The sequence below is a fragment of the Bombina bombina genome, chromosome 7 (assembly GCF_027579735.1).
Source record: "Bombina bombina isolate aBomBom1 chromosome 7, aBomBom1.pri, whole genome shotgun sequence".
NCBI classification, from domain to species: domain Eukaryota; kingdom Metazoa; phylum Chordata; class Amphibia; order Anura; family Bombinatoridae; genus Bombina; species Bombina bombina.
The window spans coordinates 520,742,110-520,760,372 of NC_069505.1; the positions used below are offsets into that span (position 1 = coordinate 520,742,110).

At 40.0% G+C, this 18,263-nt stretch overlaps 1 protein-coding gene across 2 annotated transcripts in view; it reads left to right on the top strand.

Moving 5' to 3' along the window:
- The window catches only part of LTBP4 (latent transforming growth factor beta binding protein 4), a 705,095-nt gene that overhangs the window by 151,507 nt on the left and 535,325 nt on the right, over positions 1 to 18,263 (top strand). For both annotated transcript variants that reach the window (XM_053721790.1, XM_053721791.1), the window contains 3 exons: positions 65 to 277; positions 3,920 to 4,176; positions 5,596 to 5,698. In XM_053721790.1, coding sequence (XP_053577765.1) covers positions 65 to 277; positions 3,920 to 4,176; positions 5,596 to 5,698 — 573 coding nt within the window. The remainder of the gene's footprint in view (positions 1 to 64; positions 278 to 3,919; positions 4,177 to 5,595; positions 5,699 to 18,263) is intronic.

Here is an 18,263-nt window from a genome sequence, read left to right on the forward strand (position 1 = left end):
TTCCTGGAAAAACAACAGGAAAATGATAATGTTCCCTTTTTTTTTTCTTTCTGTCTCTTGCCAGTTCTCTGCCCTATGATTTGCCAGAATGGGGGCGTGTGCCTAAAGAAAGACAAATGCCTATGCCCGCCAAGCTTCACCGGGAAGTTCTGCCAGATTCCAGTGCCCTCTGGAGATGGGGCGTCAGCCCAGCATTCGAGAAATAGCAGCGAACATAACTCTATGACTAAATCTGTCTATATGCTGCCTCTTTCCAATCACCGGCCGGATAAAGATGGTACGGATACTTGTGCAGACATATACTGTGTATCTGAAACGTCTGTGCATATGAGAAGAACTAGTACATAGCCTGAGGCCATATGCACATAACTGTGTGTTCCAGGTTAAAGGGACAACAAAGTCATAATTAGACATTCATGATTTAGACAGAAGATACCATTTTAAACAACTTTCCAATTTACTTCTATTATTTAATTTGCTTCATTCTCTTGTTATCCTTGGCTGAAAAGGTTTATCTAGGTAAGCTCAGGAGCAGCAAAGAACGTAGGTTCTAGCTGCTGATTGGTGGCTGCATATATATATACTGATTGTCATTGGCTCACCCATGTGTTCAGTTAGAAACCAGTAGTGCATTGCTGCTCCTTCAACAAATGATACCAAGAGAATGAAGCAAATTTGATAATAGAAGTAAATTGGAAAGTTGTTTAAAATTGCATGTTCTACCTAAATCATGAAATAAAAATGTTGGGTTTCATGTCCCTTTAATTCTGAGCAAGCTGGAGAGAGGATGATAGTACTGAAACTTCCTATCTAGATATGAGCATTCACAGTCCACAATACGTTTCTTATTGCATTATTTAGCTTACGTATCTCCATAAACATCACTCATTAAAGCGACATGAAACCCAAATGTAATATTTTATGAATTAGAAAGAGCATGCAAGTTTAAATGACTTTCTAATGTACTTCTATTATCTAATTTGCTTCATTCTCTTGATATCCTTTGCTGAAATGCATATCTAGACAGTTTCAGTAGATGCTGATTGGTGGCTGCACACTGATGCCTGTTCTGTGGAGAACTCCAAGAAATCGAAACCTCCAAGATGAAATCACTTCCGGTGACTTCTATTTTCACTGTTTGGTTTTGCCTCTGTCTGGGGGTTGCACCGCCGAAACCTCTGGCATCCACCCCAAGTGAACCTTGGGGAATGAGGTTTACCCCGCAGGCGGAGGCACAATAGATAGGGAAGATAAACAATTACAGTGCCCATGTGATTGGTCCATGTCTCAGTGAGTGACAGGACGCACAACCAATCAGATGTATGGAATCACTGGAAGTGACATCATCTTGGAGTCTTCGTTTCCTTGGAGTTTTCGATAGAACAATGCCTTGTGTGATTGGATCACCCATGTGCATTGCTATTTCTTCAACAAAGGATATCTAATGTATGTATGTGGTACTTGTAAAGCGCGGCTAATCACCCATAAGAGTCTCAAGGCGCTGCTCATTTTATCGACCTCGGAAGGATGAAAGGCTGAGTGGACCTCTCCGGGGATCGAACCTGCAACCCTTGGGTTGCTACAGAGCTCAGCCACAGTGCATTAGCATGCTGAGCTATATGTCCGGCTATATAAAGAATAAAGCAAATTAGATAATAGAAGTAAATTGAAATGTTGTTTAAAATTGTATGCTCTATCTGAATCATGAGAGACAAAATTTGGGTTTCATGTCCCTTTAACTTGCTCCTCTCAGACCAAAGGGATCAACACCTCCTTGATATTATATCTCACTACACATGCACGACTGCTGGGCAGTGATTAACCTCATCCATGATGTACAGACCTGCTGAGCAGTGATTAATCCGTCCACTGGAACAAAGATCTCAATAAGAGTAATTACTTCCTCCCCTAATACACAGAGCTATTAACCACTTCTGTGATACACAGACCTGCAAAACTGTTATTAACTCCTTTCCTGATACACAGATGTGCTGAGTAGTAATTAGCCCCTTTACTGATAAACATACCAGCAAAGTGGTCGTTAAACCCTTCCCTAATACACAGATCTGCAGGAAAATGATTAACCCCTTCCCTAATACACAGATCTGCAGGACAATGATTAACACCTTCCCTTATACACAGATCTGCAGGGCAATGATTAACACCTTCCCTAATACACAGATCTGCAGGACAATGATTAACACCTTCCCTAATACACAGATCAGCAGGACAATGATTAACCCATTCCCTAATACACAGATCTGCAGGACAATGATTAACACCTTCCCTTATACACAGATCTGCAGGGCAAAGATTAACACCTTCCCTTATACTGTACACAGATCTGCAGGACAATGATTAACAAATTCTCTAATACACAGATCTGCAGGGCAATGATTAACACCTTCCCTTATACACAGATCTGCAGGAGAATGATTAACACCTTCCCTAATACATAGATCTGCAGGACAATGATTAACCCCTTCGCTAATGCACACGTCTTAAATTGATAGTAAACTTTCCCCTAAAAATCAGATCCTGAATGTTAGTGATATTTTAGATGGAGTTTAATTAATCAGTTGTAATGAAGTTGAGCTAAAACTTGCTTTTTGATATAGATATAAAATTCAAATACTCCGCACTCCGCCTCCCACTTCAAAAGAAACATTTTCTGTGAGCTAACGGTTTGAAATTGTTATCCAATCAGTGCTCTAGCTATAATTATAGTGCCATATGGGGAGAGTTCTGATTGGACAACAATTCAAACTTTTAGCTCACAGAAAAATGTTTGAAAGTGGGCGGAGGAGCATGGGGCATTTGAATTTCATATCTATAAGTAAGTTACAGCGCATCTTCATTACATCTGATGAATTAAACTCCATCGGAAATATCACTAACATTCCAGATCTGTTTTATTAAGGGGAGAATTTACTTTCAGTTTAAGAGATATGTTTAACCCATTTCCAGTTACACAGAACGGCAGTAATTACCTCTTCCCTGATACACACTCATAATGAGAAGTGATTAACCCCTACCTAAGCAGATTTATCCCTAATACACATTGACCCTTTCAATGATCTGCAGATCTGCAGTGCGTGATTAACCCTTTCCTGACAGACATTTAAAGCCATGATTAACCCCTTCCCTGATTTACAGACGTGCTTTCAGGGTATTAACCCTTTCTTGACACAGACATGCAGAGCAATGATTAACTCCTTCCTAAGTACACAGACCAGCAGAGCAGTGATTAACCCCTTCCCTGACACACAGATTGCAGAGCAATAATTAACACTTTCTCTGATTTACAGACTTGCTTTCAGACAATGATTTACTGCTTTCTTAATACAGAGAATACTACCCAATATTTTCACTCTCTTATTCACTATTTATTATATTAGAACGTGTGCTTTAAAGCACAAAGTTCCACTTTAGATAGTTTGGCAGAAAGACCATTATATCAGTCATGCTATGTATGTGCTAACTAGGAACATGAAACCCAACATTTTTTCATGATTCAAATAGTGAAACTGCTTTTTCTCTTGGTATCCTTTGTTTATAAACATACCTAGGTAGGCTCAGGAGCAGTAATGCACTACTGGGTGCTAGCTGCTGATTGGTGACTATACATATATGACTCTTGCCATTGGCTAATCCAATGTGTTCTGACAGATCCCAGTAGTGCATTGCTAATCCCTCAACAAAGGATACCAAGAGAATTAAGCAAATATGATAATAAAAGTAAATTGGAAAGTTGATTTTTTTTTTTTATTCTATGCTCTAACTGAATCATTATGAGAAAAAAAATGGGTTTCATGTCCCTTTAATAGTAGCAGACCAGTGGCTTCTATTCTAGCCTGTATAGAGTTTAAGCATCTCAATACAGCTGTTGAATTATTCTATATTGCTCCCTTTATAACAGGAGGATCCTCCATTGTGAACGTGCACGTGCAACACCCTCCAGAAGCTTCCGTGAACATCCACCAGGTGGAACGTGTAGAGGGACGTGGGGAGAGGGAAGTAATCGTCAACGGGCACCGGGATGTCTCCCACAATGCTTTGCAACACACAGGGAGGGCCCCTCTGTACAGGATACAGGCACAGAGCAGCTCTAGAATTAACGGCTACACTGAGAACTCTGGGATTGGATATTGCTTCAGGCGACTGGAGAACGGTCAGGTACACAGTTGTTAGATTGCAGGGGGAATATGGGTTACGCCAGTGGAGGACCCATACATAATACTCAGTGGTAACATATTCATATTAAAAATAATACTACTTGTACAAGCACTGATTTATATATCAAATTCTAGATATAAATATTTATTTGCCAAAGACATATGTGCCAGATAAATGTCCAAATGAAACCTAAGTTCTTCTACATGGCCCCTGAAGTCTCCATAATGCTAGAAAACCACTCACTCCATTTATATGCTTATATCAGACCTCAGGTCAGATCCTGTTACCTGAATCCCCTGTCAGTTATATTGCCAAATCAGACCCTATTACATGCAGCCCCTGTCACTTATATGCCCATATCAGACCTCAGATAAGATCACATTACCTGAAGACCCTGTCCGTTATATACCCACATCAGACCTCAGCCCCTATCAGGTATATTCCCAGATCAGACCCTTTTACCTGAAGAACCTATCAGTTATATGCCCATATCAGACCCTATTACCTGAAGACACTGTCATTTTTATGCCCACATCAGACTTCAGATCAGACCATATCACCTGATTCCCCTTTTAGTTATCTATCAACATCAGCCCTCAGATCAGACCCTCTTACCTGAAGCCTCTTTCATTTATATGTAAACATCCAACCTCAGATCAGACCCTTACCTGAAGCCCCTTTCATTTATATACCCAGATTATACTTCAGATTAAGCCCTATTACCTGAGGCTCCTGTCAGTTACATGTCAATATCAGACCTTATATCAGACCCTATAACCTGAAGCCCCTGTTGGTTATGTGTCAACATAAGAACAAGCACCAACATCCATATTGGGCCCATGGCCTTGAAAGTCCTCACACATCAGTTATAAGCCCACATCAGATCTCATATGACATTCACAGTTCTGCAACCTTAATCAACCATTAGCTGACCTCAGAACAGACCTAGTCAGTGAAAAGTCCAGTGTTTTTTGTATATTTTACTAAACAGACGGTTGAAATACTAGACTTAATGCTCAGTCTTGCTTCCTTTGTGCATGAGTGACTCATCTCTATTTAAGAAGCAGGGCGAGGAACTATGATCATTGCACGACTTAGTATTTTAGCTTTTCCAAGAGATGACAGCATCATCTCATGGGAACTGAGCAAAACACATCTCATCAAAGAACGTATCCCTCCCAGAGTGATCCAGGTTCTCCATGTGACAACAGAACAAGACCTGTGGGGATACTTTTAAAATGTGTTGGTTAAATGACACCAGTCTTATTACATCCCAAAGGAAAGGAATTTGTGTCTATTAGACACTAAGCCCAATTTATCTCATAATTCCACCCAGCCGCCAGCACATCTGCTTTCCCATATAATTCATTCAAATTTTTTTTTCTTTTTGAGTGTGATTTTTTTTTTTTTGCTTTATAGTGTGCCATGCCTCTTCCCGGACTGAGGACTCAAGATATCTGTTGCCGGGGGTCTGGAGTAGCATGGGGGGTCCATGACTGCACGCCATGCCCTGGGTACCAAGGTATGTATCTTATCTCCACATATACTATGTATGTTTGTGTGTGTGTAATGTATGTATGTATGTATGTGTATATACATACATATTGTAGGTTAAGGGATTATTGATGTTTGTCTGACACATGCATTTCCACAGTGACATGTACATTTTGGAGGTGAATTTAGTAGTAGCAAATTTGGCGAATTACATTTTAACTAATATTATTCCTAGTATTGATAATAACAATGATTTTAAGGGAAACAAATATTTTTCAACCTAACCTGGGAAACTATAAACCCTAAAAATATCCATGATAACTAGAAGAAAAGTTGAGTGGATAGTATGAATGGTTACAATGGGTTGCCGACTAAGTAGATGACTGGCGCCACTTGGTTGTATGTTCAGTAGATAACAATGAATGGCCACAATGGGTTGTGGGAATGACATTATTGGTTTTAGGATTAGAAGATGGCAGTAAATGGCTACATTTGGATGTAAGTTCATTGATTGCACTGAATACCTGTGATTAGTTGTAGGCTCAATAGAGGGCAGTTAATAACCTTTATGGGTTTAATTTCAATAGATGACAGTAGATAGTTTGTAGGTTAACTAGACAACAGTGAATGACTGATGGACTTTAAGTTTGGTAGATGATAGTGAATGACTGTGTTGTGCTGTAGGCTCATTAGATGACAATGAATGGCCCTAATGGGTTATAGGACCAGTAGATGTCAGTGAACCAATAGATTACCATGACGTGTTTTAGGTTCAGTAGCTGCAGGGAATGGCCATGATGAGCCATGGAAGTGAAAGACGATGAAGGGTTTGAGGTTCTTTAGATAACAGTGAATTGCCATGATGGATTATATGTAAATAGACAATAGTGAATGATTATAATGGGTTATAAATTCATCAAAGCAGCTAATGGTTACAATTTGTTGGTTCAATAGATAATTCTGAATGAGTCTGACCACAATGGTTTGTTGGTTCAATAGATGAGGGTGAATGACCACAATGTGTTTTTGGTTTAATAAATGGCAGTGAATGATCACAAACAGTTCTACATTCTATAGGAGACCTCAGATGTCAACATTAAACTTTATGATTCAGAAAAAGTGTATAATTATAAAAGTTTTCATTTTACTTCTATTCTAAATTGTTACAAACAATGGGGTCTATTCCAATCTTTCCAATCCTGTTTGTCAACATTCTTTTGGCTTCCGATCCACCATTTCAAGTTCTAAGTTATCACAAATCAGTTATCTCAGTGCGTATAGTTTGGAACGGATCCACAATGGTTTGTTGGTTCAATATATGAGGGTGAATTACCACAATGTGTTTTCTTTCTTAAAGGTGGTAAGAGTCCACAATCCATTACTCCTGGGAATTACTCTCCCAGCCACTAGGAGTAAGCAAAGATTCCCAAACCCAAAGTGCTCTATATAACCCCTCCTACCTCTATGGTAGTTAGTCTTATCTTTGCCTCTGCTGGAGGAAAGTAAGGAATGAGGATGTGCAGATGATTTCTTCGCTAAGAGGGGTTCTCAAACTAAGATGAGGCACCTTTCCCCTCAGAATACAGTGCTTGCCAGAGGGACGTTTAAGGAGTGCAGGGTGTGTCTTATTTCTTTTACAAGATATGACGAGTCCATAGATTTCATCATTACTTATGGGATTACGCCTCCTGGTCAGCAGGAGGAGGCAAAGAGCACCACAGCAGAGCTGTATATTTAGCTCCTCCCTTCCCTCCCACCCCAGTCATTCTCTTTGCCTGTGTTAGTAAGTTAGGAGCTGGCAAAGTGAGGTGTTAGTTTATTTTCTTCAATCAAGATGTTATTATTTTATATATATATATACTAAAAGAGAAGCATCTGGTGGCTTTCAGGCAATAGGAACTGGTGGGACATAATTCTCACTGCACCTCCTATACATGTTGCTGCCCTAAATACAGATAGCCTGAGCACTTTTAACTCAGGCTGATCTTATTCCACAGGGCTATGGGAGGGAGAGGACCTCTGGAACCCTGATGGATGCCATGCTGTCGCACAGCATTTGAGGTAAGTGCTGACTTTTTTATTCTGGATCACTGACATAGATCGCAGAGAAGTGGAGCACTTTACTTATTTGGTAAGATCTCCTATATTTTAAAGGAGAGACCTTCATAACGTACTTCCTTAGCAGAGTGCTAGAGGACGATGTGGGGCAGCCTGGTATTGTGTAAATGCTGACAGCTGCGTCCTTTATTATTAGGTTTATTGTAATGTTATGGGTGAGAACGTTTATACTCCATTGGGCTGAACTGTGTTAAAGAAAGATAGCAGCAGCTAGGGTTGCCACCCATCCCTTAAAATACAGAACACTTATAAGTTACACATGCTGCAGGGTGTGCAGGGAGGAATATAAATAGTGCTGTCCAGAAACACAATACATGTTCCTCCCTGCACACCCATCAGCATGTGTAACTCATAAGTATCTAAGAAAACATGGCTGAGGTGGCAACCCTATCAGCAGCCAAACTTGTTCCCCTGCTCTGACGGCTCCACTAACTCTCCTCTTAAGCAACCGAGGGGTTCAGGGGGTGATTTATTTTCAGTGGGGAGTGAGAGGTTATGTTTTATTCAGATGAAAACGGTAACTAAGATTAACCCCAAGTGTAGGATGCCGCATACAGTTCACTGTGGCGTAGTTAGTAAAAAACGACCGGGAACTGAATGATATTACACCCACGATGGGCGGCGCCTTGTGGAGGTCATTTTATTGTGCGCTGCACAATTTTGTTCTCTCCGGCTGTTGATCAGTCTCGGGAGCCTCATGTCTCACAGTGTTCTCAATGCTTGCCATGACCCAAGCGGCTTGTTATTGCTCCCGGTCGTTAAGTATAATAATAATAGCGACCGGGAGTGGATAGTTGTCACGCCCACCAGGGGCGGAGATATACGTACATGCGCTCCCTACCTCCATTATGTAACCGGAGGGTAGAGCGTTTCTCTCAGATATATCTTGATCAGTACTAGAGATACATTGTGTGTAAAGACGTTGTTCATAGTCTCTAATTGTTAAACTGTCTTGGACTCGTTCAGCTCAGAGGGTTTCAGTAGCACACAATGCTCACACAGTGTTTTTTTAATATTTAGAGAACAGTACACTGTTTTTTATCTGTTTTTCTTTATTACATAAACCAGTCTCGCTGGTTTTTCTACAATTACGTCTAATAGAATTAAAGAAACAGTACTGTTTTTTCTATATTCTTCCTCTAAAGCTCTGACTGTAAGAATCTGGTGATGCTGGTCACTCCAAGCCACACTTTCTACTAGTGTCCAGCATAATAAGTTGCTCTAAGATTTAAAGGGGAAGTAACTTTTTTCTACATTCAGTTTGCAACGGTATTTCAACTGTTTATGTGTTTATTCATCCTTTGTGATGTGGATGACACAACCACACTCAGGAATAGGGTTGCTTTTCAGAGATAACATGAGAAGCGCCTTGAGACCCTTGCGGGTGGTTTGCTGCGCTTTACAATTACCCAATACAGACATATGTATTTTATTAAAGAAACAGTATCGCTTCCTATGTGAAAATCTAGTTTCCTTTTAAACCCTTTATTGAAATAAACTTTTGTTAATCTAAGATTTTTATTTTTTATTTTTTTTTCTACTCAGTGGGTGTCCTTTTTAATGGCGCCTTGCCTACATCCTAGAATTGGCAGGTATCCAACTTTGCGTATATATTTCTGAAGCTTGTGATGCACTATTGCACGCGACTGTTATTTGCTTTTGTTCAATAAAGTAAATACTTTCAGTTCTAACAGTTCAGGGGACAGTAAGGGTCCTTTTTATTAGGACCTTATTGCTGTTCTTTGGTGACTCAGGATGGAACAGCAGCACACAATTATTACAACTCTTAACTTAGCTGTTTCAGTTATAAAATTTCTGATATTTTCTTGCAGTTACCAGGTCGGCGGCTAAGAGTTCGGGATTTTCCATTTTAGCTTGCAGTGTTTTTGATCTGCAGATGTGTCAGCTAAATCTACGCCTTTGACTATTCCTTACAAGGGGAGGACCCTGTTCGGGCCTGACTTGAAGGAGATTATTTCTGACCTCACAGGAGGATAAGGTCATTCCCTCCCTCAGAATAAGGAATCTGAACAGAGGGGGTGACAGAGTAATTTTCGTTCCTTTCGAAAAAGTCCGCTTGGAGACCCAACCAGTTTTGGTACAAGGGTCGACAATCCTAGCAACCTGCTACTGCTACAAAGTCGGCAGGAAGGGTCGGCCCCCGATCAGGGACAGGATCTAGTAGGGGGCAGACTTTCTCTCGTTGTCCAGGCTTGGATAAGAGACGTTCAGGATCCCTGAACACTGGAAATCGTGTCCCAAGGGTATCAACTGGAGTTCAAAAATTCCCTCCCAAGGGGGAGGTTTCTTCTTTCACGATTGTCTGTAGATGCAGATAAAAAGAGAGGCGTCTCCACTATGGGAGTAATTCGTCCCGTTCCAATACAGGAACAGGGGCAGGGGTTTTACTCAAATCTTTTTGTGGTAAGTTCCATCCTTCAAGATGGAGACTATTCGGACAATACTTCCATTGATCCTGGAGGGTCAATATATGACTACCGGGGATTTAAAGGATGCATATCTTCATATTCCTATCCACAAAGATCATCACCAGTTTCTAAGGTTTGCCTTCCTGGACAAACATTTTTAGTTCGTGGCTCTTCCTTTCGGGCTGGCCACAGCACCCAGGATCTTCACGAAGGTTCTAGGGTCTCTACTGGCGGTTCTCAGACCACGGGACATTGCAGTGGCGCCTTATCTGGACGATATTCTGATCCAGGCGTCGTCTTATCAACTGACAAAATCTCATACAGACATGGTTCTGTCCTTTCTAAGTATTCCCGGGTGGAAGGTGAATCTAGAAAAGAGTTCACTAATTCCACAGGAAAGGGTTCCTTTCCTGGGAACTCTAATAGATTCTATATCCATGAAAATTTTCTTGACGAAAGTCAGAAAGTTAAAGATTCTGAATACATGCCGAGCCCTTCGGTCCAATCCTCGGCCATCAGTGGCTCAGTGCATGGAGGTAATTGGATTGATAGTGGCGGCAATGGACATCATTCCGTTTGCTCGTTTTCATCTCAGACCGCTACAACTGAGCATGCTCAGGCAGTGGAATGGAGATTATGCAAATTTGTCTCCTCAGATAGATCTGGATCAGGAGACAAGAGACTCTCTTCTTTGGTGGTTGTCGCCGGATCATCTGTCCCAAGGGACGTGCTTCCGCAGACCCTCATGGGTGATAGTGACAACGGACGCCAGTCTACTAGGTTGGGGTGCAGTCTGGAATTCCCTGAAGGCTCAGGGTGTGTGGACTCGGTCGGAGTCTCTACTTCCAATCAATATTCTGGAATTGAGAGCAATATTCAATGCGCTTCAGGCTTGGCCTTAGTTGGCTTCGGCCAAATTCATCCGTTTTCAGTCGGACAACATCACGACTGTGGCTTACATCAATCATCAGGGAGGAACAAGGAATTCCTTAGTGATGACAGAAGTATCCAAGATAATTCGGTTGGCGGAGGCTCACTCTTGTTATCTGTCAGCAATCTACATCGCAGGAGTGAACAACTGGGAAGCGGATTTTTTGAGCAGACTGACGTTTCATCCGGGGGAATGGGAACTGAATTCGGAGGTCTTTCGGAGGTTCCTGTCTTTTCCCTACCTTTCATCCGTGTCCTATAGCTTTGGTATTGTATCCCATAAGTAAGGATGAAATTCGTGGACTCGTCATATCTTGTAAAAGAAAAGGAAATTTATGCTTACCTGATTAATTTATTTCTTTTACGATATGACGAGTCCAGGGCCCACCCTGTTATTTCTAAGACAGGTATTTATTTATTTTTTGTTAAACTTCAGTCGCCTCTGCACCTTTGGCTTTTCCTTTCTCTTCCTAACTTCGGTCGAATGATTGGAGTGGTCGGGAAGGGAGGAACTATATATACAGCTCTGCTGTGGTGCTCTTTGCCTCCTCCTGCTGACCAGGAGGCGTAATCCCATAAGTAAAGATTAAATTCGTGGACTCGTCATATCGTAAAAGAAATAAATTTATCAGGTAAGCATAAATTTCCTTTTTTTCTGTTCCATGAAAATTTAAGTCCCTTTCCTCCCACCGATGTTGCAGGGACTTGTCTTTTGCCTCCTATAGATTACTCCTATATTATATCCTCTACTGATATGTTTTCCGGACAGGACTGATTTAATGTTAATATTGGGAGAGTGTTATGGGTAAGTAATATTTGTTTTTCTTATTTAACACTATGTTAACCAACATATGGCAGATTTATATATACATTAATATATATAGCATTGGGTCAGGTCAGATTTTCCTTTCCCCTGCATAAGGAGCTGTTTTCCCCTCTGTATTTTATCTAATGCTGCACTTGCTTACAAATGTATTATTGCTCTTTCTGTTTGTTCTTTACAGCGAGGTTCAACTCACATTGCCCCTGGCATAAAGGAATTTATAAAGGTTTCCACCTTCAAATAAGTGTAAACGGTCAAGATATGCCTTCTACTAATTGTAATATACTTATATCTCATGAGGCTAATGAGGCCTCTGAGGGTGAGGTTTTTTTCTAATGATCAGGGACCTGCTTCTGATCATGAGTCTGCTTTTCCTCTTATTTATTCATTTATTTATTTAAGATTGAGCACAATCTTTCTTTATTAAAGGAGGTTTTGCTTACTTTAGAAATAAAGGAAGCTCCTGTTTCTGAAGAGGGGTCTACTAATTGTTTAGATTCTTATTATAAACCTGCAAAAGATTCTTCTCTAAGGTTTAAGAAAATGTATCCTCTTCCAGTCTCTAATATTGAGCTTTGGGAGTTTTTCCAGAAGGTAAGATGGCGCCATTTCTACGTTAGTCAAACATACTACTATTTCTTTAGAAGACTGTACTTCTTTTAAAGACCATTTGTATAGGGAATTATTATCCTTTCATAGAAGGACCTGTTTGCCGGCAGGTTATCTTTTCAGGCCAGCTACTTATTGCTGATGTTTCTACTGCTGCTTCCATTTGGTTAGATAGTCTCTCTGAACATATTTCTGATGATTCTGACAGTGAAGATTTTTTAAAACCTTTTGGGTTGCTTAAATGTGCTAATTCCATTATTGGTGATGCTATAACAGACATCATTTGGATTAATGCTAAGAGTATGTCTGTTCTTTCAAGATGGCTTTATGGTTAAAACCATGGTCTGCTGATGTGGTTTCTAAATCTAAGCTTTTGTCCATTTCTTTTCAAGGGAAGAAATTGTTTGGGGCTGATTTAGATTTCATTATCTCCACTGTTACTGGTGGGAAGGGAGCCTTTCTTCCCCGGGATAAGAAAACTAAGGGTACATTTAAAGTTTCTAATCGTTTTTGTTCCTTTCGTCAGAATAAGGAACAGAAATCTGATTCTACCTCAACTAAGGAGGTTTGCCTCCTCCTATTGTGTCTACAGTTAACTCCTTTAGTATATCCTCTACTGATATGTTTTCAGTACAGGATTGTTTTTTCTTGCTATTATGCATAGTAGGAGAGTGTTTAAGGTAAGTGTTTTTTATTTAATGTTAGCACTCATTTTAAAGCCTAAAATACATGTCATTATTAAATAGTCATTATATATAGCCTAGGATTAGATTTGTTTGCACCCCATATATAAGGGACTTTATACTGGCGGGCATGAGGGTGAAAGGGTAGGTGCGCACACTTGTTTTTACATTTTAAATTGGCATTTGTTTGGGTGCTTCCAGCTATAGCTGTGATCCCAGGAGAGGGGGTATTGTATACTCATTCCCTTAGAGCTCATTTGTTTTTTGGGGTTACTATTTAAGTGTTTGTTCACTATAGAATCTTCTGAATCTGTCCCTAATCCTCCTTTGGAAGCTGATATTTCTGAACACCTTTCTACTTATATTAAGTGTGTTTATTGTAAGGAGGCTGATGTTTCCTCTCCTTCAAACTTGTGAGTCCTGCCTTAAAGTTTTGCAGCATTTAGAACAATCTAATGCTGCACTTGCTTCCAAAGGTATTATTGCTCCTTCTGTTTGTTCATTACAGAAAGGTCTGGTTCTAATTGCTCCTGGCATTAAGAAATGTATTAAAGCTACAGTGTGTGAAATGTTGGCAGTCATTTCACCTTGAAGTAAACATAAATGAAGAGTACAAGATATGCCTTTTACTAGTAGCAATATTCCTGTGTCTCAGGAGGCTTCTGAGGGTGTTTTTGTCTGATGATAAGGGCCTGTCTTTAAATCAGAGCCTGCTTCTTCCTCCTTTTTGTTTAAGATTGATCACATTCATTCTTTATTAAGGGAGGTTTCGCTTACTTTAGAAATTAACAAAGTTTTTGTCACTAAAGACCATTCTACCATTGGTTTAGATTCTTATTATAAACCTGCTAAGGATTTTTATGAGGTTTTTCCATTGGCTAATGCTGTGGCTGGGATTATTTCTAAAGAATGGTCTAAACCTGGTAATTAATTTAATCCTTCTGCAAGGTTTAAAATAATGTATCCTCTTCCTGCTTCTAATATTGAACTTTGGGAAACTGTTCCTAATATGGATGGTGCCATTTCTACTTTGGCTAAACATACTACTATCCCTCTAAAGGCTAGCACTTCTTTTAAAAACCCTTTGGATAGAAAACTTGAATCCTTTCATAGAAGGGCTTTTCTGTGGGCAGGTTATCTTTTCAGATCTGCTATTGCTATTGTTGATGTTTCTGCTGCTGCTTCCATTTGGTTGGGTAGTCTTTCTGATAAGATTTCTGAGGATTCTGATAGTGTAGATTTTCTTAACCTTTTGGGGTTGCTTAAATGTGCTAATTCCTTTATTGGAGATGCTATTTTGGATATCATTCGCAATTTTGCCTGTTGGTTGTTTTTATGTGTATGGAAAATAATGAAAAAATATATGTAATTTCTTGTTAGGTTTGTGGATTTATTTTCCTTATCTTTTATTACTTGTGGACTCTCCACAGTTTTGTTATTGGTTCCCAGGAGTAATAGGTCCTGGGCTCTTACCACCTTTATGAAATAAAACCTATTTTATGCTTACCTGATTAATTAATTTCTTTCATGGTGGTAAGAGTCCATGAGACCATGTTTTTTATGTTATGGCACATCTTTTTCCCTGGCTCCTATATTTTTTTCTCTTTATCTCTTTTCCTATCTTTTTACTTGGCTATACTTCAGACTAACTACAGTAGAGGTGGGAGGGGTTATATAGAGCTCTTGGAGTTTTGGAATCGTTGCTTCCTCCTAGTGGTAGGGAGAGTAATAACCAGGAGTAATGGATTGTGGACTCTTACCACCATGAAGAGTCAGAGACCAAAATTCAGAAATCCAGACTTTTACCTTGCTGATTACAGTACTGTACTATCTTTCTGATTGTAATATGTATACAAATGTATTAAAAATGATATAAAACTACCTTTACGTTGCATATATAAGCTGTGTTATGACATGTAAATATGGCCTAAATGTCACTTATTGTTTAGACTTGGTCCCATCCCTTCTCCAATCTGTTCCATTTTAAAGATGCAAATATACCAAAATCTTAACTATGCTAAAATCCAAACCTTTTCCAATCTAAAACCAGCGACAAGACCATGCTATTATGATCTCCCTCCCTCCTGCAGGCCTCCTGAAATAGCACAGTCTCACCGCGCTATAAAAAAAAACAAGCCCCATTGAAAGACCACAGGGTACAGGGTACGTTGCTGGTCGTTATGGGGCTAATGATTGGTAGAGCTAGCTTATATGTTTAATACATACATGGTAGTGAATATTCACGATGGATTTTACTTAGTAGATGCCATAATAGGATCATAATAGGTGATAATTCAGTGCAAATAGATTTAAATATAAGAATAAAAACATATTTGCTTCTCCTTAACTGATCTTATACTCAAAATGATCCAGGCATATTTTCCTTGAGATACTCTTGTCTGCAAAACAAAAACAGGCAATGCTTAGTGACACAAAGCCAAAAGCTCTGAGGGGGGTTATTAGTACCTTCCAAAAACCACCCACACCATCCTGCTGTGCAAGACACGCCAAGCACACATCTGTCCCGTGCTCTGACTGCTGGCTCTGACCAATAAAACAGAGAACTATTGTCTCCATCTGTGAAAGATAAAACACAACTTGCAAAACAAGAATTCTGTATAGGGATCACAGGAGACTCATAGTACACGCCCCCCACATCTGACATTTTAAAGCAGCCGTCACCACCATATTTATTGTCATTAGTACACTTTGGTCTTAGCAGGGACTGAGCACATAAACATGTCACTGTCATTAGTACACTTTAGTCCTAGCAGTGACTGAGCACATAACAATGTCACTGTCATTAGTACACTTTAGTCCTAGCAGAGACTAAGCCTATAAACATGTCATTGTCATTAGTACACTTTAGTCCTAGCAGAGACTGAGCCTATGAACATGTCACTGTCATTAGTACACTTTAGTCCTAGCAGGGACTGTGCCCATAAACATGTCACTATCATTAGTACACTTTAGTCCTTGCAGGGGCTGAGCCCATTAACATGTCACTGTCATTAGTACACTTTAGTCCTAGCAGGGACTGAGCACATAAACATGTTACTGTCATTAGTACACTTTAATCCTAGCAGGGACTGAACCTATAAACATGTCGCTGTCATTAGTATACGTTAGTCCTAGCAGAGACTGAGCCCATAAACATGTCACTGTCATTAGTGCACTTTAGTCCTAGTAGGGACTGAGCACATAAACATGTCACTGTCATTAGTACAATTTAGACCTAGCAGGGATTGAGCACATAAACATGTCACTGTCATTAGTACACTTTAGTCCTAGCAGGGAGTGAGCCCATAAACATGTCACTGTCATTAGTACACTTTAGTACTAGCAGGGACTGAGCACATAAACATGTCACTGTCATTAGTACACTTTAGTCCTAGCAGGGACTGAGCACATAAACATGTTACGGTCATTAGTACACTTTAGTCCTAGCAGGGACTGAGCACATAAACATGTCACTGTCATTAGTACACTTTAGTCTTAGCAGGTACTGAGCACATAAACATGTCACTGTCATTAGTGCACTTTAGTCCTAGCAGGGATTGAGCCTATAAACATGTCACTGTTATTAGTACACTTTAGTCCTAGCAGGGACTGAACCTATAAACATGTCGCTGTCATTAGTACACTTTAGTCCTAGCAGGTACTGAGCACATAAACATGTCACTGTCATTAGTACACTTTAGTCCTAGCAGGGACTGAACCCATAAACATGTCACTGTCATTAGTACACTTTAGTCCTAGCAGGGACTGAGCACATAAACATGTCACTGTCATTAGTACACTTTAGTCCTAGCAGGGACTGAGCCTATAATAATGTCACTGTCATTAGTACACTTTAGTCCTAGCAGGTACTGAGCACATAAACATGTTACTGTCATTAGTACACTTTAGTCCTAGCAGGGACTGAGCACATAAACATGTCACTGTCATTAGTACACTTTAGTTCTAGCAGGGACTGAGCACATAAACATGTCACTGTAATTAGTACACTTTAGTCCTAGCAGGTACTGAGCACATAAACATGTTACTGTCATTAGTACACTTTAGTCCTAGCAGGTACTGAGCACATAAACATGCCACTGTCATTAGTACACTTTAGTCCTAGCAGGGACTGAGCACATAAACATGTTACTGTCATTAGTACACTTTTGTCCTAGAAGGGACTGAGCATATAAACATGCCACTGTCATTAGTACACTTTAGTCCTAGCAGGGACTGAGCACATAAACATGTTACTGTCATTAGTACACTTTAGTCCTAGCAGGGACTGAGCACATAAACATGTCACTGTCATTAGTACACTTTAGTTCTAGCAGGGACTGAGCACATAAACATGTCAATGTCATTAGTACACTTTAGTCCTAGCAGGGACTGAGCACATAAACATGTCACTGTCATTAGTACACTTTAGTCCTAGCAGGTACTGAGCACATAAACATGTCACTGCGACATAGTAAATATGTCATAAGGTGCAATGGATTAAACTGAGAAGGGAAATAAATTGACTGTGCTTGCATATTGCTGATGCGCATTCCCTTGCAAGTTGAGGGACTAGCATCTTGATTGGCTGTTTAAAGTCCCTTTACAGTGGGATGTCACTGTTATTAGTACACTTTAATCCTAGCAGGTACTGAGCACATAAACATGTCACTGTCATTAGTACACTTTAGTCCTAGCAGGGATTGAGCACATAAACATGTCACTGTCATTAGTACACTTTAGTCCTAGCAGGGACTGAACCTATAAACATGTCGCTGTCATTAGTACACTTTAGTCCTAGCAGGGACTGAGCACATAAACATGTCACTGTCATTAGTACACTTTAGTCCTAGCAGGGACTGAACCTATAAACATGTTGCTGTCATTAGTACACTTTAGTCCTAGCAGGGGCTGAGCACATAAACATGTCACTGTCATTAGTACACGTTAATCCTAGCAGAGACTGAGCCCATAAACATGTCACTGTCATTAGTGCACTTTAGT